Source organism: Calliphora vicina, chromosome 1 (genome assembly GCF_958450345.1).
Source record: "Calliphora vicina chromosome 1, idCalVici1.1, whole genome shotgun sequence".
NCBI lineage: Eukaryota > Metazoa > Arthropoda > Insecta > Diptera > Calliphoridae > Calliphora > Calliphora vicina.
The window spans coordinates 163,024,234-163,049,158 of NC_088780.1; the positions used below are offsets into that span (position 1 = coordinate 163,024,234).

Below are 24,925 nucleotides of genomic sequence, written 5' to 3' on the forward strand. Positions count from 1 at the left end.
AAGGAAAAAAATATGTTGGAATAGCTTTATTTATTTTTAAATAATTCTTTTATAAAAGCATTTAAAAAAGTCCAAACAAAATCGAATATAAATTGTTTTGTACGATTATTATACATTCTATGATATCATGCACTGCAGACTTTGTGGCGACAAAACATTTGTATGTGGATGCTTATGTTTTCTGACGTAACTCTCCTGCGGGTGGTACTTGTAGCAATTGCTCAAGACATACCCAGCAGTTGAGTAAGTGTCACTAATATCTGAATAGTTGGCTGATTCCAATTTATATATTTTGGTTTATTTGAAACGTTCATAGTAGTGCAGCGTGAAGTCAATTGCCTACTTTACACATCCCATGTAATCTAGCGTGAAGATAATTGCCACTTTAGTATCTCTAAGTAACCTAACTTTAAACAGTAAATTGTGTACTATATTTTTTATGAGTAATACTTACAAACTGGTTTTATGTAAATTCCGTTAATATAATTCTCATACAGTTTATTTTCTTTTAGCTTATGTACCTAGCGTGAAGTCAATTGTCACTTTAGTGTCTCTAAGTAACCGAGAGTGTAATCACTTTAAATGTTTAGTTTGTGCTAAACTTTAGAAAGTAATTATTTTACCCACCAGAAATATTATATTGGAGAGTTGTCGGAGGAAGGTTTGTTTACAGGAAATCGGTTATTGGACTGTCTATGAGATGTAATTTTAACTGACATTTGAGGTCAATTAGCATCTGTACATGTTAAAATACATAACTAGTTATGTAGATAGTAAGGCAACTGAATCTGAATATGTAACCGGTATGTGAACACAATGCATTGACTACCTTGAACCAGCTATCAGAAAAGTTCGGAACAGTCTTCAAGAACTGTTGGGACTCTTTAGTTGGCTTGACAACATATACGTATGTATGTAGAAGAAATTCAAAGAGTATCTCACTTCTGTATAGTGTAGTATGCGAACCATTCACCAGTTCCCAAAATGGCCACTAATCCTCTCCAGAAAAATGAAAAAAAAAAATAATAAACCAACACTTCTGGTCACAAATCCTCTCGAGATTTAAAAAAAAATTATTAAAATTCAACATTCATTTCAGCTATCCTCCCACTATTACAGTTCCAACAAGTCGACCATCATTTCCAAAATGATCACTAATCCTCTCCATATTAAATTTTTCAAATCTAAATTTCTTAAATCCCAAAATTATTTCAGATATCGTACTACTGCAGTTCCAACAAGAACCTCTTCGTCCACCATTTCTATATAGTGTAGTATGCGAACCATTCAAAATGGTCACAAATCCTCTCCAGAAAAATTGTCAACAAAATTCAATTTTCCAAATCTAAATTTCTTAAAACCAAAGATTATTTCAGATATCCTACTATTACAGTTCCAACAAGTACTCCTTGGACCAACACTTCTATATAGTGTTAAAAGTGAACCATTCACCCAGTTTCCAAAATGGTCACAAATCCTCTCGAGCTTTTTTTTAAAAGAAAACTCAAATTTATTTAAATTCCAAGAATATTTCAGCTATTCCACTTTTAAAGTACCAACAAGTACCTCTTCAACCAACATTTCTTTTTAGTGTAATATGCGAACCTTTCATCCAGTTTCCAAAATGGTCACAAATCCTCTCGAGTTTTTTTTTAAAAAAAAAACTCAAATTTATTTAAATTCAAAGAATATTTCAGCTATTCCACTTTTACAGTTCCAACAAGTACCTCTTCAACCAACATTTCTATATAGAGAAGTATGTGAACCATTCACTCTGTTCCCAAAGCGATCACTAATCCTCTCCAATCCAGCTACTCAGTTCTGAAGTGCAGACGGGTGAGTCAATACTTCCCAACATCTTCTTTCTAAATAGTTTTAACAGGTATTGCGACATGTGGCCGAGCGTTGTCCTTATAGAATATTACGGTTTCATGACTGGTCGCATATTCTGAGCGTTTTTCGGCCATGATCACTTGAAACGAATCAGTTGTGTTCGGTGCAGGTTCCCTGTGAGGGTCTAACTAGATTTCAGCAGCTCATAATAGATATGACGCTTTTGGTCTCATCAAATACAGAGCATTACCTTAGCACCATGGATATTCGGCTTTGGTGTCGATTCGACTGTTTGGCCGGACTTCAAATACCATATCTTAAGCTTCGGGTTATTCTAATGGATCAATTTTTCATCGCATAATGATTCGGTGCAAAAATTATTCTTTTCTAGCATTCAAGCAGCATTTCGGACATGCAAAATCGTCTTTTAAGGTTTCTCAATTTCAATTCGGTACCCAATTTCCCTGCTTTTGGATGAATCCAGCTGCTTCAAAACGTTTTGAAATTGTTGCTTGTGTAGCTCCCAATGATTTTGCAAGCTTTTGTTGAGTTCTTGAACAATCTTCATGGTATATTGCCTACAATTCTTGGTCTTCAAACTTCGCCTGGGCGATCTTTGTCTTGCGTGTCAAAATCACAATTTCTGAACCGAACAAACCATCTCTCGCACGTTGAAACCAATCGAACACATTCATCATAATCTTTGGCGAGCAATTGGTATGCTTTAGCGGCATTTTTTTAAAATTTAAGAAGTAAAGCAAAACTTCTCGCATATGACGCTTCGTTTGGCACAAAATTCAACATTTTCGAAGCAAAAAAAAAAAACTTTGTTCCCACAAAAAAAGTCAAGCTTCTCTTATGACGAATCCTTTTTAACTTAGTAGATTTGATAATAATGTAGTTGATAATTTTTCAACATTTGACATTTTTAGGATATTTTAAAAAAAGCGATTTATTTATCATCAATTCAGTTTTATATTCTGGGCGTTCAGGACACCCAGTTACAATCTCTACGAAAATCAATGAATTAGTCTACGAATGGCTCTCTCATCCGCCCTTTTCTCCGGATATAGCCCCGAGTGACTATTTATTGTTTCCAAACCTGAAGAAATGTCTCGTTGGAAAGAGATTTGACTCCAAAGATGAAATCATCTCACAAAGATATACCTATTTTGAATACCATGAAAATCTTATTTTTTGGAAGCGATATATAGGGGTTGTCATATAATCCAACCGTTGTCGGAATCGGTTTTTGAAAACGACAGAAGTGACTATATTGAAAAATATTTTTTTTTTATCCAAAAACCTGAACTTCATTCAAAAGTCACAACCTTTGTGACCCGGCCTAGTATTTTGATAGCAATTCCTTCGTTAGGTTGCTCTTATCGATACAAAACAAACTATAACTCTAGCAATTCTTCACTCTGTAACCAATAAGAGCCCAAATGAAAACTAAATATGCATGCGGTATAAGAAAACCATTAAAAGCAGTGAAACTGAAATGCAAAAATCCATCATCAGTTAAATGAAATTTGATACCAAAGACCGAAGAATACAACAAACAAACAATTCCATGTCAATAAACTTCAAGTATCAAAACCACAATTTGTTTTGTGCCTCAATGAGTATTTCTTCACTAGTTTTATTTTTTTCCAAATGCAGTTGGTTTTACAACAAATAACAACTTGTACTTGTCAAAATGAAAAAGTATATACAAATAGTTTATGAAACTACAAGAATTTGCAAAAAAAAGAGACTAAAAAACGCACTAGTTGTAGTTGATGACGGTGATGACTCCAACAAATAAACACAATTGAAATGGAAACCAACAAAACAATATTAAAAACAACAAGAGCAACAACTACTACAACTAACAAATCCTCAGCAATTGCAAGGATGACATCATATGACATCTACTACAGAGTATCTACATCCATACTTATGTATCTTCATACATATATGAACTACTAATACTTCCATTGTTGTTGTTTTTGTTTTGCTGCAATGTATCTGTTACACACAGCCACACAAATCTAAGTACATACGACTACAAAATCGTTAAAAGTGAATGATAATAATAAAGCATTTCCAAGTGAGAGCATAAACTTGATGTCGATATAATAATGATGAGGATAATGAAGTTGATGTGCAAAACAAAACAGCAACAATAATAATAAAAAAAAATTGTGCGGTGATAACGATTGCACAATATTTATTCAACAATCGCACAAATACACACCACCACACTCTCAATTTCTTACCCAGTCAGCATTTTTTTTTAATTTTTGATCACATTCGAGTTAGTTATGACACTTTCGCACGATTAAGATAATCATATTTGATCTAATTTTCTAATCATAAATCCCAGAGTCTTATATGAGCCCCTCTCCTGATCAGTTTCCACTCATTTTTATATCCTCCATCACCAAAAGCGGTGAATGAGGATAAATATTGGTTGAATGATTTAAAAATGCGGAATTTTTTTAATATAAATGTGTTTAAAGTATTTTCCCATCTTTCTGACAACATATGGATTCCGAACCAAACAAACTGATCATCTCTTGAGGCCTAGAACGAATCAATCCAATTTTGGATACTCTGTTTCAAAGTGAAGCCTATCCCAGATAGAACGATCTGCATCGATCGAAACAAATAGTAGTCGGGCGGGACAAGGTCTAGTCTATAATGTGGATGAGGCGAAACTTCCCACCACTTCATTCTAAATTCATTTTAACAGGTATTGCAACATGTATCTGAGCTTTGTCATGATGAAATATTTCGGTTTCATGTCTGGTCGTATATTCTGGGGCTCGGTTCCCTGTGATGGTCTGGTCAGATTTCAGCAGCTCACCATTTCATTACTTGAGATTATTTTATAGCCTTGAAACATCATTTCGGACATGCAAAATCGTCTTTCAAGGTCTCCCGGCTTCAATTCGTATGGTACACAATTACCCTGCTATTGAATGAATCCTGCTGCTCGAAAACGTTTTGAAATTGCAGATTGAGAGTAGCTTGTCACAACAATCTTCATGAAGTAATGCCTCCAAATCTTGGTCTTCAAACTTTTTTGACTGGCTTGGGCAGTCTTTGTCTTTCGTGTCAATGTTAACACTTCTGAACCATCTGTCGCATGTTAAAACCGATGGCATACATGATTATTATTATTATTATTATTAGTGAGGCTCTACGCTCTACGACCAATAGGATCTTTTGAGCAGCCTTATATTTTTTTTATCCTAACAGATTTTGGCTTCGTATAAAGCCAAGTGTTTTTTGAGAGATCAATTACGTCACCCGGGGCCATAAAGGTCCTTCCGAGCCATTTTGTTCTGCATATTGCCAGTATTGGGCAGTCGCATAGAACATGTTCAGAGGTTTCGGCATGAAGTCCACAAAACCTGCACTGTTCATTCTCAACATTACACAGAGGTATGAGAATAAAAAAGAGGGAAATAAATCTGTAATATCTAAACCCTTAAGCCGATTTGAATGAAATTTCACATGCGCAAAGAGGAAGTGTATTCGAGTTTAAGTTTTGAATTTGGACCTCATGACCCCACCAGGAGCGGTACCAGGGGTTCCCAAAGTACGACACCTCGCGTATGTTCAATTTTTAAAATGATCCTATTTCTTCGTTTGTGTTCCGATTTAAAAAAAATTCGTAGCTATCAATTATCTCTTATAGCTTAGGAGATATTCGCATTTGAAAATTTATTTTTCAACATTTTTACCCACCCTACATCAGTTTTTTGGTGACCGCGGTTCCAAATATTCTCCGATTTTATCCATTTTTCTTTTATAGGATTAACAATAGATCTATATATCAAATAAAGAAAGAAGTGTTTAAAAATTAGAACTGAGTCCAAAGTTACATGCATTTGAATATAAAAAAATTAAAAAAGACGATTTTTCCCAATTTTTTTGGGAAAAAAGTACTTTTATTCTTTTTAAGTTATCTAAAAATTTTCTAAGAGGATGTATAATGAATTTGTACTTTTTGAAAAGCTAACTTTACGCCAAATATTTTAAATGAAAAAAACATTTATAATTTTTGATACCGATGGGATCAGGTCCATTCAAAAAATGCCTAATTTTTATGTAAAATTCAACTTTAGGGCAAAAATTCTCAAATCGCATACTCGATATCAAAATATAGTAACCTATTTTAGATGGCCCAATAAGTTTTTAATTATCTTGTAAAGGGTTCCGATAACCCCACCCCTATTATGGATATTATAGCCAAAAAACGAAAAAATCCCATTATTGGGATTTTTCAAGATTTTTTTTGGGAATTGCGGGATACTTGATAACAAATTTCAAAATTTGTTTTTATTTTCCATTTCACATAACTGTGAAATTTCATTAAAAAATATTCATAAATAAAACTTTTATTTCCATTTGAAAAATTTGTATCTATGCAAAATTCAATAAAAAGCATTTTTTGTCATGTTTTTCAAAAAAAGCATTCCATGAATTTTTTAATTGTCAAAAGTTGTATACATTTTTGAAAAGTAGACAAAATCCTCTATCCATTGATATATAACATGTCTACCTTATGTTTTTTACGTGTCAAATAAATTAGCGAAAACTTAACAACTCGCTGAGACTCTTTGCGCATGTGAAATTTCATTCAAATCGGCGTAAGGGTTTATAAGTTACAGATTTATATCCCTCTTTTTTTATTCTCATACCACTGTGCGTTACCTAATATAAACAGTGTCCGGTGAATAAACCAGTGAGTATCTGGTATCCCTTTCCGAGTGAAAGCAACGACTGGGATCTACGCCTGGAAAGGGTAATGAATCGTTTGGACTGCCTTAGTCCTGGTAAAATTCCGATTCAACCCAAGAACGAATACGTTCCCTAGGGTATCCATGAGGGATGCCAAAGAAAAGTTCAGCATCTTCATTTCCAGCGTCACCTTCATGGCCAGGTACCCAGCATAATGTAAGTTCATAGTGTGCTCCGAGTACATTTAATGATGTCCAGCAGTCCATAACAACACCAGACCTCACTTCATATGATGAGAAAGCTCTAAGATCTCATTCTTAAATATTCATTTAAGCATTTAAGGATGGCGTAAATCTCCGCCTAAAATATTGATGGGAATGTTCCTATTGGGATAACCCTTTGAAAATTGGACCCATAGATACTGGTGTCACCATTAGCCTGTTTGGAACCATCAGTAAACCACACATGATCGGCATTATTCTGCCACCATGTCTGATTTAACCACTCGTCCCTTTCAGGTATAAGGACCCTAAACTTCATATCTAACATCAGAGTTGGTGACATATAGTCCTATATTGCAATACTAGGATCATTTTCAAAGATGCCTAAAATGTCATACAAGTTATTAAAAATAAAAACCGCGTTCATAAGATATGTCTATCAATTTGTTGCCTCCAAGTATTTGCAGGTCTGCCAGGTCTCCTAGAACCTTGAGGGTTATATTCGACGGACTGCCTAGTTATATCGTTAGCTGGATTTCTCATTGTGTGCCCCAGCTAACCAAATTTACGCGATCCTGAATCTGATTCGTTCTATTCCACAATTTTTGTTTTGATATCGTGGCTGGCGAGAATATTCTAAGATTAATTTACAATTAATACACAAACTATAAAATATCATTTTGTGACTATCAGTACATAATTAGTTATACTTCCCTTTCGAGAATTACTTACTGAAATTACTCCTGAAAATAGCTTTCATATACCACATCTGAAAGGCTATTTTAGGGGTTTGATAATTGCTGTTTCAATTCTGTTATTGTTTTTTTAAATAAATCATAAATTAAGCATTAATGGCAATCATTTTCGAATAAATTTTTAAGCGCGCAATTAATTAATCAGTGTTTGGTACTCAAAAGTATGTAGTCAAATAAGACTCATTTCGGTGATTAGTCACCAAACAATCTTTCAATTGCAGACTGGGTACAAACATGAAATATATACACCCAGCCATACACCCTATCAGTATATGTACATATATAAGCAAAATTATACACCTCCTATTATATGGTGGAATCAAAACGACAAAAATAACAAATTTATTGACAAAAAACAAAAACAATAAATCAACACCGCACAACAGTTTGTCTCCCATTATGGGGCTTTACGAGTAGAGTTTGCAAAAATGTCACGAGCTAGAGAGAGCAGAGCGAGTAAGTGTGAGAGTGGGGAGTTTTGGTTGTTTATTTCGCATGATACACAAAAAAAAATCACCACCACCAGACACAAACATACCATCACATGTTATGGCTGCTTATATCACACTGTTAAGTTTACATATCGCTCACTTAATGTAAGAAGGTAATAACTTCAAATGTATAAAAACAAAATTTATTCTTTAACCGACATTTATTTAAGTTAGAAAGTATTTCGCTATTTATGTAATTTGTTTTAAATATAATTAAATAGTAATAAAATTATTTCATTTTCGAAACGGTATTTTTTGAGTTGTGTCATTCTTGCATTAAGTGAGCTTTATGTTGTATATATATTCGGTATTCATGCGAGAGACACTAAACATGAAGAGAAAATTGCCATAGTTACAGTGTAATGAATTAGTAGAAATTTGTTTAGTATTAAATTTGTATTAAATCAAGGAAATAATATCGTTAGCTATTTTTTGATGAGCCAGCACTCAGGGGATGACCCCTACGCATGCAAAGCATTGCAACTGGGAAAATAGATTATGGGAGGAAGGAGTAGTGTTTGTGGACATTTGATTTGAATTTTCCTATATTGAAAGTGACAGGAAAGACTTCAGGAGGAAGCTTATTCCACACCCTGTAATGTGTTGTGTGATCCACTGTCCAGTCGACAACAAATTGATGAGCCCTTGCAACGTCTGTTGCGTAAAAAACTACAAGTTTCGGGAACATGCTCCGTAAATTCTGCAGAGCACATACCATTGTAGTATCGGTAGAACAGTGAAACACAACCCACATTGCGACGATGTTCCAGTGAATCAATAGAGCTGAATACCCTACTGTCACCAATAAGCACCTTCACCCTCTCCTGAACACGGTCAAGTAACTCCAAAATAGACTTCGAAGCACCGGTTCACACATGAGAGTTGTATTCCATTTTAGGTCGTATATAAATGGTGTAAATAGTAAGGAGATCAGATGGAGTGAAGTATTTCTTACACCGTTTTAGAAAACCAAGGCACTTGAATGCTTCTTTCGACACTCGAAAAATGTGTTTTGTCCAGCGGACATCGCACTGAATGCTCATGTCAAGAACATCAAGAGCTTCTGATTCCTTAATATAAAGGGTTTTAACGGATCTAAACATAAATAAGTCTCCTGGGCCTGATGGTATACCAGCACTGGTCTTGAAGCAGTGTTCTTCGACGCTAGCTCGTTCATTAGCTAACCTTTTCAGCACTTTATAGCGTTCCGGCAAATTTCCAGTATGTTGGGTTGCTAATGTAACGTCAACAATTTACTCAGCGACCGGCAGTATGGCTTTCGTAGAGGACGCTCTACGGGAGACTTGCTAGCCTTCCTATCGGAAAAATGGTGTCGTTCCATACACCGTTTTGGCGAAAGTAAAGTGGTGGCTCTAGATATTTCTAAAGCGTTTGATAGAGTATCGCATGGTGCGCTTTTAGCAAAACTTATTGCTTTTGGTGTCGGTAATAACTTCTCTTGATTTATATCGAGCTTTTTCAGAGATCGCACTATACGAGTTGTTATAGATGAAATTTCATCAAACGAGTTCAAGATCAATTCAGGGGTACCGCAAGGCTCCGTCCTTTCTCCTACTCTATTTCTTATCTTTATAAACGACCTTCTACGTCAAACTTCCAACCCTATCTACTCTTTTGCAGATGAAAGCAACATTTGCCGTTTTAGAAAACCAAGGCACTTGAATGCTTCTTTCGACACTCGAAAAATGTGTTTTGTCCAGCGGACATCGCACTGAATACTCATGCCTAGAACATCAAGAGCTTCTGATTCCTTAATATTTACACCACCCATAAAAACAGATGGAGCAACATGATCTGTTGTGCGTTTGTGAGTTAACATACAACATTGAGTCTTGCGTGCATTGAAATCCATTCTATTCGCACAACCCCATTCAGAGATTGTCACAAGATCTTGGTTGAGCGTATCATTCATATTTTGCTTCATTGCCCCAATCTCCGGCAGGCTTGGTCTATAATGGAATGAAATGTTGTTGTCATCTGCAAAAGAGTAGATAGGATTGGAAGCTTGACGTAGAAGGCCGTTTAGAAAGATAAGAAATAAAGTAGGAGAAAGGACGGAGCCTTCCGCTACTGAATTGATCTTGAGCTCGTTAGATGAGATTCCATCTATAACAACTCATACAGTGCGATCTCTGAGAAAGCTCGATATACATAAATCGAGAAAAGTTATTACCGAGACCAAAACAACAAGTTTTGATAAAATCGCTCCATGTCACACTCTATCGAACGCCTTGGAAATATCTACAGTCACCACTTTACTTAGTGTTTTAATGCAGTTTTATCACTTAATTGGTATGATTTATAATGATGGATAGTTATAAGTTTACATACCACAAAATAGACTTAGCACTTGGGATTTACTCAAGCAGCAATTTTAAAACATTTGCGAGCAAATGGATTCATCCAAAAGCAGGGAAATTGGGTACCATGCGAATTTAAGCCGAATGACCTTGAAACACGCTTCGGATGCTATAAACGAAAATCATTTTTGCACCGAATCATTACTTGCGATGAAAAATGGATCCATTACGATAATCCGAAGTGTAAGAGATCGTATGTGAAGCCCTTCCAACCAGCCGAATCGACACCAAATATCCATGGCGCTAAGGTTATTCTCGGTATTTGGTGGTAACAAAAGGTGGTACAGGGAACCTAACGCAACTGAATTGTTTGAATCGAACATTGGCCGAAAAATGCCCAGAATATGCGGCCAGACATAAAGCCGTACTATTCCATAATGACAACGCTCGGCCACATGTTGCAATACCTGTTAAAACTATTTAGAAAGAAGAGGTTGAGAAGCCTTATAATCCAGGCCTTGCCCCGTCTAACTACTATTTGCTTCCATCGATGTAGAACGCTCTCTCTGAGATATGCTTCACTTCAGAACAGAGTATCCAAAATTGGTTTTATACGTTCTTGGCCCCTAAGGATGAATAATTCTTTTGAATTTCAAATAGGCTGTTCATATTTGCACCGATAGGCAGACATCAATAAAAACTGAAGGTTAAGCAACCTTCAGTTTTTATTTAGTGTAAGCACACTAGGGCATCTCTTTTCAGAATGACAATTTGGGATTCTTCATTGTATCGAATCTGAATGGCTCAACTTGGGATGTTCAAACTATCAAAATTTGTAACATTTACTGATAATTTGATGGAAAAATACAACTGGAAGAATCTGAATTCTAGTTCATTGGTCCTAAGAGGGAAATTTAGTTTTTAGAGCGAAAGAAAGCATTATTTCAATAATGGAAAAGAGGCATTATTCAAGCGACAAACTGGCATTCCTGTTTATTTCCCTGATCCTTCTTCAGGTATCACAATGGTACCAATGATAATGGACCCCAGAAACTCCTTCATAGTATAGTTAAATCTTAAAATATAACAAATTTTCATTCTTCTATACATTTTAAGAAGTTTTAATCTTTTTTATCATGAAACACAAAGATTTCAAAAATTCTTCTCCACGACTTTACGAACTCTCAAACTACTGTCTTGTTGAGGACTCAAAAATGGCTCAACCGCCCTTTTTTTAGCTACTTATTACATTTTCCTTTAAAGGATAAATAAAATAAATTTAAAATTAAAATTATTCACAAATATAATTTGTGTATTCCCCCATTAAACACTTTCGTACCACTGTTTTTTATACAAAAACAACAAACAAGGAGCTCATTCTACTCGTACTTCTTGTTCTTCCTCATATACTGTGTGTTAAATGTGAGTGGGCCACTCGGTCATAGTGTAAGTGACATCTGGTGGATTGTTGGTGCTCTGTGCCGCTCTCCTCTCCTCGGCCCTGTTCCATATTCTGCTCAACCATGCTGTGAGTAAGTGAGTGGATGTGGGGATGTGTGTGTTAGTATCTCACATTATCGATTTACGATTTCTTGTTTGCTCTAGTATACACTGACGGACCGACCAAAACGATGACTGCAAAAACGCAATGTGTTTGTATTTATATGTATGTATGGCTGTGTGGATGTTTGTGTAAATGTGTTAGTGTTAATGTTTGTGTAAATTTAACTAAGTGTTTGTATGTGCATGTGCTTTTAAAGAGATAATAACATTTTGTTGCTGGACTGTGAGAAATAGATAACAGAAGCTTAGAATAGATAGATGAGGATGAGGTATGCATGACTGGATGGTTGGTTGGTTCAACGAATATTTGGAGATGGGGTTGATTTTTATGGTGTTGGCACAAGACAAGTCTTGTGTGTGCAACAACAAAAACTAACATTTATTTTTTGAACTTAACAAATGATTTTAAATCTTTAGTGTAAAAAATATTATAGATAAAAAGACAAACACCCAACATGACGTTATTTTTATACTCTATTTTTATTTAATTTCTGTTTTTTTGTGTTTGCACTCGTCACCGTTTTTGTTTTTCTTTCGAAAAACTAAACAAGTGAGAAAATTTTTTTGAGTATGAGTTCTAGGGGTTTTGTAAATTTCCCCCTTTTAATGGAGGGTTACATCATTATAGTGGTAATAGAGCAAAACAATAGGCACATGAAATGGTGTTGCCAGATGAAGGGATGGGAATTGTTTTTAATATTGAAAAATTTAACAAACATTTGTTTAATAAAAGAGCAAGAATTACAGTTCTAAACACATCTTATAGATTGGTCTAGTGAATTTTAGACCAGGTACGGATTTAGGTCAATCATTTGGGGAAACAATTTATTTACTTTGTTTTTATTTTAAAACTTTTCTGTTTTAGGGGAGGAAATTTCACCCCCTGGATACTCGCCTTTAAGCTGCGGAAGCATGGAAAAGAAATATTTGTTGGAGCACTGGTATCACACACTCCAACGAAATTTAAATCCTATTCCACTTCCTCGAGCTTAGTTAGACAGCGCATGGAAGAGCTGTCACGGCTACGTACATATATCTATTATGACCCTTTATGTTGGTCTCCTGGGCCTGATGGTATACCAGCACTGGTCTTGAAGCAGTGTTCTTCGACGCTAGCTCGTCCTTTAGCCAACCTTTTCAGCACTTTATACCGTGCCGGCAAATTTCAGTATGTTGGAAGGTTGCTAATGTAACGCCAATTCCTAAAAAGGGAGAGGCTAACAACCCTGAAAATTATCGCCCAATAGCAATTTGTTCTGCATTTTCCAAAGTTATGGAGAGTATGGTTAACTACCATCTTGTGAAATATTTCGAGTCCAACAATTCGTAGAGGGCGCACTACGGGAGACTTGTTAGCCTTCCTATCGGAAAAATGGTGTCGTTCCATACACCGTTTTGGCGAAAGTAAAGTGGTGGCTCTAGATATTTCTAAAGCATTTGATAGAGTATGGCATGGTGCGCTTTTAGCAAAACTTATTGCTTTTGGTGTTGGTAATAACTTCTGTCGATTTATATCGAGCTTTCTCAGAGATCGCACTATACGAGTTGTTATAGATGGAATTTCATCAAACGAGTTCAAGATCAATTCAGGGGTACCGCAAGGCTCCGTCCTTTCTCCTACTCTATTTCTTATCTTTATAAACTACCTTCTACGTCAAACTTCCAACCCTATCTACTCTTTTGCAGATGACAGCAACATTTGCCATTCATATGCATTCAATTATAGACCAAGCCTGTCGGAGATTGGGGCAATGAGGCAAAATATGAATGATACGCTCAACCAAGATCTTGTGACAATCTCTGGGTTGTGCGAATATAGTCGATTTTATTGCACGCAAGACTCAATGTTGTACGTTAACCCACAAATGCACAACAGATCATGTTGCTCCATCTGTTTTTATGGGTGGTGTAAATATCAAGGAATCAGAAGCTATTGATGTTCTAGGCATGAGTATTCAGTGCGATGTCCGCTGGACAAAACACATTTTTCGAGTGTCGAAAGAAGCATTCAAGTGCCTTGGTTTTCTAAAACGGTGTAAGAAATACTTCACTCCATCTGATCTCCTTACTATTTACACCACTTATATCCGACCTAAAATGGAATACAACTCTCATGTGTGGGCCGGTGCTTCGAAGTCTATTTTGGAGTTACTCGACGCGTACAGGAGAGGGCGAAGATGCTTATCGGTGACAGTAGGTTATCCAGCTCTATTAGGGCACATTACAGGGAAAATTCGTTCTTTAGCCGTACTGTCCGTATGTGGAATAAGCTTCCTCCTGAAGTATTTCCTCCCACTTTCAATATAGGAAAATTCAAATCAAATGTCCACAAACACTACTCCCTCTATCCTCCCTCCCATAACCTATTTTCCTAGTTCCAACACAATGCTTTGCATGAGTAGGGGTCATCTGATCCAAGAAAAAAAAAATCAAAAAGTACCATACACCTGTCCACTTATTTTTTTATTTTTTGCATAAGTTTATACATACAAATTTTCAAAAGTTAAATTCGAAAATCGGTTTTACGAATGAACCAAATGGTGTCTAAACCCATCTTCAGAAATTTTCCTTTCCAATGAAACCGATTTGGAGCTATTCGGTTGGATGGTTTCAGAGTCTATACCATTTTAGAGTCTATAATTTTCTGTTAGTTTTGTTTGTGATAACCGAATTTATAGATAATCAAATGATTCACCTTAAATGTCGGATTTTTCTCTTGTGAGTGAAAAATTTTAGTTGGGAGAAGACAAAAATTCGATTTCTGAAATCGTAATACTTCTGTGTCAACTGATTTTCTGTTGGTATGGAAAAATTCTATGGAAACAATCGAATGTCAATCAAACAAAAATCGTTTTTATCTACTCAGAAAAATACTATATCTTTATGAAGATAGCTGATATATAATTCCCGAAAAATTCCGCGTTATTATCAAGATTAGGAACCCTAGTTCCTGGATATAGAGAACTGTGCGGTAACAAGCAGGCAGATGAGCTGGTCAGAGAATGATCTGTTTTATTGGGATTATTAAAAGCGACAATATCTTCAGAATGCTTACAACTCTTGAATAGAAACCTGAATGATATTTCGATGCTAAAATAAATCATCACTAAGCACCAAAGCATACACGGACTTCTTACTATCGCAGATGCCGGCACCTAGTAGAAGAAGAGGTAGATTTTCACTTTCCGGAACTTAATTTGTTAAGACAAACATTTCTGATCGTTCAGCAGACACATTCAGCTGAATGATCTATACGATCGGTATCGGGAACTGCACACTGTGATCTTAATGGATAACTGAATGCGACTTATTTCGCAAGCATCTACTCTTGATCTAGTTCATTTATCATATTCAGTATATATTTTACGGATTCGAACCAGCCGAAGTTCGAAGTAGCCAACAACTAGATCAAAAAACACACTAAACACACTGGTAGCCTAATGAATGACCAGTAAGCACCCTAGCAGACTTGGACAGATGTGGCAGATGCCGGCACATGGGGAAGAAAGATAGATTTTGATACACAGACAAATAATAATAGCTATGGCAATCGAATTAGCTTGTCTCCCCATTTTAAATTTTGCAGAAACAGCTAAAAAATTTGGACACAAAATCGGTACTCACAACGAAACTATTTTCACTGTGTATTACTAATTGCTTCTTTATAAATCAAAAAAACTTATAAAAATGTTTTCCATAAGACTTTAACATAATCTGCAGCTAACTTAGACAAAAAACATAGACCCCCTATTTTACAATTCAAAACTTTTTGTGACAGCAATTAAGAATTGTTTTTAGTCATCCCTAATTGGGAATTTTTCCAATTTTTTTTTTATTTTTAGGTTATTTTTGCTGTCTCCCAGAAAACACACAACTTTTAATAACTTTATTTTTTGGCAGCAAATTTTATAAGAATTTTGTACATGACCTTATTAAAGTTTAAAAAGAGACGATTAAGCAAAAGAAATGCGAAATAATAAAAAGAAAACTTTTGTAAAATATTGATTTAAGTCATAAAACATTTTTAAAAGAATATGTACATAATTATGTACGACACATTTAAGGAATAATTGGGGTTGTAAATTGTATAAGATAAAACATGAAAAATGGATGATGACCTTTTTCATAATTTAAAATGCTGTCCTAAATATAAAAGAAGCTTTTTTTTTGTATAAGCAAATATTGATTAAACATTTTATTATTCCTGCCAAAATACCCTTCCTTCGTATGTACATATTTTGGCAGACTCCTAAGGAATAATACAATTTATTAAGTGTCTCGAAGTATAATGATATAGTTCAAAGAAATCTTTAATTTATTTAAGTTTCATAAATACATATCAGGCATTAGTTTGGCAATATTATTTTAATAGCTGCATTACTTTAAAATTCCAATTAGAAAACTATTTAATATAATTGCATTGAACAAAATTATGTAATACAATTTTTGGAATTAAAAAATCATCGCTTAAATATATGAAAAAGATATTGATTTAACATTCTTAGCATAATATTACTTAATTATTTAAATTAACGTCCTATTCCTAAATCAGGCGTGGACCAGGTCAACCATTTGGGGTGGAAAAAAATTTAAATTTGTTCTACATTTTTCTTTTTATTCGGTTTTGGGGGGGGATTTCCTTTTCACCCCCTCTGGATCCGCACCTGTCGTTAATATATAACGAACTGTTTGTTTTCGCTTTCTAAGCGAATGAGACCTCATTTGGATTTTTTTTATTTTCGACTATCTTGGACTCAGAAAAAAGTTTGGAATCCTAACACCCCGTCTACAACAGACACGAAATGCTGTTAAAACATGATGTTATAAGAGAGTTGTTAAAACACATGGCTTAACAACCGTGTTAAAACATTGATAAAAGCCTAAAATGATGAGTATATACCCATCACTAACATCATGTTAGTTGTAGAGTTGTAGACATAGTGTAAGAATTTCAGCAATCGATTTTCAGGAAATTCAGTTTGAAATACCAACATTAAGTAATCAGTAAATTAGTCTGGCAATCCCACTCAGACGTAACATTATACCTTGATTAGAACAATGCCTGTCTTTAATGACAAATTCTATTCATTTAAATCAATAAATATTTGAATGTTTTAAAACTGTGTTAATAATTGATTAGTTGTTGTTTATAAATACAAAACCCAACATGCAAATGCAAATAGAAAATAGTTTTCGTTGACCACAATTAAAATAAATAGCCACGTCAGGCGGCATTATTAGTTTTATTTTATTGTTATTTCATATCGTATAATTACACAAGTTTACAAACAAAATATGGTTTTGTTCATTGAATGAAACATATTGTTACGTTTTTACTATTTACAAAACTGTGGCTTATGTCCTTTAAATAAATCGGATTATTTTAAGTGCAAATAACAACTATTTATTTATTTAACTTAATACAACAATTTAAATAGTTACTCTCTTTTAATACACTCACTTTAAAAACACACTGGTAATACAGTTGAGGTTACTATTTATATATACAGCGTCATATTCTAGATGTCTCATGATTAGTCTAATGGAAAAACACAATGATCACCTAGAGCTTTTGAAGCTATTAATAACAGCGTGTTATTGTTGATAAGTAGAAGTTTCTAATGATGAAAATGTTTATAAACATTATGAATGTTGGAAGCAGTCGTTAAATTCAAATTGATAATGCAATTTCTTAAAAAATATTTATGATAAAGGCTAGGAACATAGAGAATTATACATAGAGACGAGACACACCGATTTGTCAAACAAAAATACAACAAATCATATGTCTGATACAACAACAAAATACATTAACTAACATCTATTTTGTTGATTTAGGTTTTTGACAATTACGTCTCGTCTCTATGTTACTTTATGGCTAGGAAGTTCATTAAGCATTTTTTGTTTACCAAGTATATGTACGTCACTGTTTAAAAATATTGTTATGTTTCCAATAAATAATAAAAAAATAAATTTCAGTATAATTTGTATGCAAAAAGTTATTTTTAAGAAATATATTTGCGAAAAACAAAATAAAGTTGTTACAAATCGAAAATTTCAAAATTGAAACTTAAATATCCTTTAAACTATAAGGTATCCTACATACCTAATATTGATATCAATATACCAGGTATTGAAAATTACGAAAAAAAGGATTATAGTACATACTACTATATTTCTAGCAATTGTGTTTTTGTATCTTTTTAAAAAGTACTATTTTAGTAGCATGTATTCCAGAACTTTTTTAAAAAAGTAGTATTTTAGTACATAAGGAGTGAGATCGAAAAATTCTTAACACACGTTTTTCATTACATTTTTTAACCCAAGTATTATTTGAATTTTTTTTTGATCAAGTTACCTTTGAAAAACATGTCAGTTATTATGTGTAATGTCAATTATATTAATTTTTTTGTTAATCTGATTAAAATGAGTGACCAGAAAAAAGTGCGTACTGAAATTATTAAATATTTTCAACAAAACCCAACTTGGTCTTACAAAAAGTTGGCCAAGCATACAAAGGTCTGCCGTCAAACTGTTTCCAATGTTATTAAACAGTACCGGGAGAACTTGTCAGTTGATAGAAAACCTGGTTCAGGTAGAAGGAATGGTCCACATGATGTTTCTAAAGCCAAAAAAATAGAACGCATTTTCAAAAGAGCTCCCAACACATCCGGTAGGAAAGCAGCCCGGTTAGCTCAGTGCTCGGACTATTTGGTACGAAAAGTTAAAGCTAATGCAGGTTTAAAAACATACAAGGCTCAAAAAGTTCCTGACAGGAACGCTACTAAAAATTTAGAGGCCAAAAACAGAGCACGGAAATTGAAGTCAAGTTTTATAAAAAAATATTCTTGCTGCATAATGGATGACGAAACGTATGTTCTGGCAGATTTTTCGCAACTTCCAGGTCAAAAATTTTATGTTGCTGATGCTCGAGGGAATGTTGAAGAAAAGTTTAGGACCCAAAAGCAGACAAAATTTCCCAGAAAGTTCTTGGTATGGCAAGCAATATGCAGTTGCGGCAAAAGAAGCCACTCATTTGTTACAACGGGCTCTATAAATACCGAAATTTACATCAAGGAATGTTTACAAAAAAGGCTGCTTCCATTCATAAGACTTCATAATGTGTCCACTTATTTTTGGCCTGACTTGGCATCCTGTCACTATGGCAAACAAGCCCTTGAGTGGTACAAGAACAATAATGTGGTATTTGTACCAAGAGAGGCAAATCCTCCAAACTGCCCGGAGATAAGGCCAGTGGAGAGATATTGGGCTCTTGTTAAAAGAGAATTGAAGAGTACAAAAAAGGTGTCCAAAAGTGTGGTAGATTTTAAACGGAGATGGACTACATGTTCGAGCAAAGTGACAGAAAGCACTATAAAAACGTTAATGGAAGGGTTTCCGAAAAAGGTTCAAAATTTCATCACTAGTGATTAAAACTATAAAAATAATTTTTTTTGTAAATTGTAATAATAATTTCAATCAAATAAAAAAAAAATTAAAGCTGTAAGTTTAGTGGTTTCTTTTTTATAAACATATATGTATGTTAAGAATTTTTCGATCTCACTCCTTACATACTTCTTAAAAGAAATAGTATTTTAATACATACTTATTAAAATATTATTTAAAAATGTAGTATTTTAATATTTTTTTAAAAAGTAGTATTTTTAGTACTTTTTAAAATAGTTGTATTTTAGTACATTTTCAAATAGTAGTATTTTAGTACTTTTTAAAAAAGTAGTACATATTTTAGTACTTTTTAAAAAAGTGGTATTTTATTACTTTTTTAAAAGGTAGTATTTTAGAACTTTTTTAAAATGAAGTATTTTAGTACTTTTAAAAAATAATATTTTAGTGCTTATTTAAAAAGTAGTAGTTTAGTACTTTTTTAAAAAGTAGTATTTTAGTACTTTTCTAACAAGTTGTATATGTATTAGTACTTTAGTACTTTTTTAAAAAGTAGTATTTTAGTATTTTTTTTAAAAGTAGTATTTTAGTACTTTTTTAAAAAAATATTTTAGTATTTTTTAAAAAAGTAGTATTTTAGTACTTTTTGATAAAGTAATATTTTAGTACCTTTTAAAAAAGTAGTATTTTAGTACTTTTTGAAAAAGTAGTATTTTAATACTTTTTTAAAAAGTTGTATTTTTTACTTTTTTAAAAGGTAGTATTTTAGTACTTTTTTAAAAATTAAGTATTTTAGTACTTTTTAAAAAAAATAATATTTTAGTGCTTATTTAAAAAGTAGTATTTCAATAATTTTTTAAAAAGTAGTATTTTAGTACCTTTTTAAAAAAAGTAGTACATATTTAGTTCTTTTAGTACAGTGCAAGCTCGATTTTCGCGACTAATTAAAAAACAGACCTTTAGCGAAAACTGAATTTTCGCGATAACAAAACCCATAATTTTTTTTTTAAAAAAGTAGTATTTTAGAAAAAAGTACACACTTTTTTAAAAAGCATTTTAGTACTTTTCTAAAAAGTTGTATATGTATTAGTACTTTAGTACTTTTTTAAAAAGTAGTATTTTAGTACTTTTTAGAACTTTTTTTAAAAGTAGTATTTTAGTACTTTTTTTAAATGTAATACAATACTACTTTTTAAAAAAGTAGAATTTTAGTACTTTTTGAAAAAGTAATATTTTAGTACCTTTTGAAAAAGTAGTATTTTAGTACTTTTTTAAACAGCAGTATTTTAGTTAAGTGTGATCTCGATTTTCGAAATTAATTAAGAACCGGAGCTGTCTCGAAAACTGAATTTTCGCTATAAAAGAACCAGAAATTTTATTGTACTTTTTTAAAAAGTAGTATGTATTTTAGAATTTTTTCAAAAAAATGTATTTTAGTACTTTTTAAAAAAAGTAGTATTTTAGAAAAAGTTTACAACATAGTATTTTAGTCCTTTTTAAAAATTATTATTTTAGTACTTTTTAATAATAGTAGTGTTTTAGTACTTTTTTAAAAAATGTATTTACAGTTATATTTATGACAGCTCAAACAGTATTCCGGGGGGAGATTTTTAAGAGAGCTAGGTGAATTCATGGACAGATATTCCCAATTTTCAATACCAACAAAGAGTATTTGTGGAAAATTTCAGCCAGATAGCTCCTTTTGTTTGCGCCCTATTGTGTTTCAACAGACAGACGGACATAGCTGGATCGTTTTAGAATATTATGAGGACCCAGAATATGAATATATACTAATGTAGGTCTGTGACAAATATTTTAATAGCGGTATTTACAATATTGTGCATTTGTATTACAAATTTATGCAATGGTGTATTTCTGTATATTTTGTTAGTGTAAAGTAAAAATGCAATGCATATACAATGATATAAGATTGTGAACTCCGCTAATGTGTTACAAACGAAATGACAAAATCAGTATACATACCCCACATATTTATTGATTGTGGCTATAAAAGTCAGCGAAAATTTTGAGAAATTCTAATTAGAATCATTAAAGATTGGGCAACAAATCCGTTTTAAAAATTCAATAGAATTCATTGGAATATAATAATTTGTTTTATATGGCAACACTAAGTTATTATGGTCAAACAAAAGCAGGTCTTTTTAAAATATTGATTTCTATTTAGCTTAAAAACATAGAGAAATATGCATAGAACGGAAACTTGAAAAAAAAACTCAAACAAAAATATTACTTAAAATAATCACACATACGAGTGTCACCACTTGGGTTTTATACAACTGAGTTAGGTCTATGAAAGCGGAGCTTCCGATCTATGTGTATTTATCTATGCTTAAAAATCATCATAATTTAATGCCAAATATTATAAGTATAACAAAATCCTATAAGATGATAGTTTTTTTGGAATTTCATTTATTTCCGTTTTGGGAATTTTCTAATTCCCTTGCTGCCAACTAAGTCCCAAGTTATTGAACATGGCAGCACTAACGGAAACAAAAAAATAATGGAAAAAAAAAATAAAGAAATGCTGTAAGTGTGTGTTGGTGTATGTGTGTGAGTTTTTGAATAGAAATGTTTTTCCTGTAAGTGAAAAATTCAACATTTCTAGTGTTGGATGTTTGGATTTTTTCTATTTTTTTTTTTTTGTATTTCTTGTTGCTGTTTTGTTGCTATTGTAGTGTTAGACCGCAGTCATTAAAATCCTTTTGTTTTGTTGCTTTTAATTTCCCAACAATTGCCTTATTTTACTAGGTTCTGTGCTGTTCATTATTGTTATTATTTGATATTTGTCTTGGTTGTTTTAGCTTTTATTGAGGAAATGCAATTGTCGTTTTAAATGTTTTTATTTATTATTGTTGTTATTTTGTTTTGTTCTTGGGCTCAGCTTTTGAATAATGTTGTAATAATATTGTTGCTGTTGCTGTCGATGTAGTTGTTGTTATTAATACAAATACAAAAAAAAAGGTAGACGACGACGCTTGGCCCCTTAAGAGCATTGGAAAATGTGAATACAAAATATAGTATATTGTAGAAAGAATTGTAAAAAAAAAATAAATAATAATGAAAATGTATTTATTCTAGGTCGCTAGTTCAACAAGAACAAGACCGAGAAAATGGCAACAAAAAAAAAAGAAAAAAATTTATGGAAAAGGAAATAAGGGAAAGAAAAATCTTAAGGAAATATACATAACTACAATTGAATTGAATTGAAATGTAATTAATATCCTTAAGGCTTTTAGAGATGTAAATGTAGGAGTCATCCTAGTGAGCAGAGGAAAAGAAAACTACAGCATGAAGAGGACGAATTGTTTTAAACAAAAAATACAGTTGCAAATGACATTTACCATTTTGTCCGTTAGTTATTTAGTTGTTGAGTGAGTGTCTGACTGACTGACTGACTGAATGAATGATGAGTAGCAGCAGTAGTTGTGGTAGTAGTGAGTGTTGCTGTATCCTTTGGGGAGGCTTAACTTGAATTCACCACTGTCACCAAGTAGTGCAGCAGTAGCAGCAGCAGTAGTAGTTTTTCTTGATTTTTTTTATTTTTTTTGTCTCGGTCTTGGCAAATGTTAACAAATCTAAAATAATTTTTCACACGTAATCCCGTTGCTTATTACTGTGGGTGGTAATTTTTCTGGTAGAACGATGTTGTTGCCTTTTTTTCGTAGTTTTTTTTTGAGAAACTTTTTTTTTTTTTGGAAAATAGATACAGACGAAAATATATACGTAAGTATTTATATACGAGCGTAGTTAGTTACGTTGTGTAGGTATGTTGTTTTTGTTGTTGCTGCTGCTATTTTAGCTGTTGTTGTTGCTGTTGTTTTTGGAAATCATAGAAATCGTCATACCAAATTTAATTGAAATTTGTTTTATGGCTGTTGTTGGTTTCTTTCTTTTTTTTCTATAACATACAAACACACTTATACATTTTTCTTTAAATTTCTATATACATATTACATATACATATACTTCATTCACACTTGATTTAAATATTCACTTTTTTCCATCATTTTCTTTTTTTCAATTTCACTATATTTATTTTCTTTTATTTTTCTTTATATTTTCTGCTTTTATTTCAAAAAAAAAAATAAAATTATTTGAAATTCTTATGACACCGTTTCGTAAGCCATGCTTTTTGTTGGTTATTTTTTTTTTTTTGTTGCCTAAGTATCTATATAATTTTCCTCTAATTAAAACAAAATCCTTTTTAAAAATAATTTTTCAATTGCAAATTTCGGAAGACCAACTCTTACGCATTAGTCGTGTAATTATGTATTTTTCTTTTCTATTTTTGTTCTTCACTCGACGCTGTCGTCGACAAGTCTGTAACGTTCTTATTTCTTAAATTTTCTACTTGTTTAAAGGATTTCTTGTTTCATTTTTTGCTTCTTTTTCAAAAATATACTAGATTTTAAATAAAAAAATTCCGTTCTATTTAGCGTCGTTGCGTTACGTACACTTGCGACTCTCAGAGCAAACTGTTAATGCTAGAGTTCGTCAATGGTAACAAAACCTTTGAAAGTTTAACAGAAGAGAAAACAACCACAAACACTCATCCAAAACATGAATACATATGTAACCGTTACTAGAGAGCATTATAACGGTAAATAACAGTGAGTATGGTGGTTTCTTTTTAAACTAGTGGCAACTCTCTGTGTTTCATTCATTAGCTTTTTGTTGTGATAACAAATTATCACCACCACCATCTTACATTTTGGTGGATGTGTGTTTTAAGGGTGCAGTCATACTACCGTTACCGTTAACATTTTCCTTATAAGAATTCTGTTGTATGTGTTTATTTAACAGTGTTGGTTTAGTTTACTCACCTTAACAATATTTTACTGTTTCTTAGGTGAAGTTATGTGGTTGTTGAATTTACTAAGTAAATGTAAACTCACCTTGGTGTGTTAGAATTAGGTAAGAAGTTTAATACAGTACTTTTTAACTATATATGGTGAAAATAAATGTTTCTGTTGGTGAAATTCAGTTTTTAGAGACTCATAACTAGCTTAGAATGCCAAAATGCCAGAATGCTTTTTATACCTTTCATCTTCGTGAGCAAAAAATATTTTAAACAAAAAATTTTTTTTCCAAAATCAAAAACTTGTTTGACTTTTTTTATACCCTTGACCATGAATGGAAAGGGTATATACATATAAGTTTGTCATTCCGTTTGTAATTTCCACATTTTTCATTTGCGACCCCATAAAATATATGTATATATTCTGGATCGTTATAGATAGCGGAATCGATATAGCCATGTCCGCCTGTGTGTTGAAATCAACTTTCCGAAGCCCCCAAATAACTTACATACACGATTTATACATCAAAATCGAGAAAATCGGTCCACAAATGGCTGAGATATAAGGAAAAAACTAGGACAACCTCGATTTTTTACCTATTTTTGACCTATATCTGGATTACTAAGTCATTAATATAGACAATATGGATATCTAATGATAGACCTTTGAAAGACCTTTGCAACGACGTATATAAGACCATACATAGTAAGTTGGACATACAATGGGTCAAAATCGGAAAAAAATATTTTGTAACCCGAATTTTTTTTTCATCAACATTTTTTT

At 32.8% G+C, this 24,925-nt stretch overlaps 1 protein-coding gene across 1 annotated transcript in view; it reads right to left on the minus strand.

Annotated features, from left to right (window-relative positions):
* The window catches only part of LOC135964295 (probable sodium/potassium/calcium exchanger CG1090), a 43,869-nt gene extending 20,496 nt beyond the window's left edge, over window positions 1–23,373 (minus strand). Inside the window, exon 1 of the mRNA XM_065516490.1 lies at window positions 22,685–23,373. Coding sequence (XP_065372562.1) covers window positions 22,685–22,687 — 3 coding nt within the window. The 5' untranslated portion in view covers window positions 22,688–23,373. The remainder of the gene's footprint in view (window positions 1–22,684) is intronic.
* Between the last annotated feature and the right edge of the window lie 1,552 nt (window positions 23,374–24,925).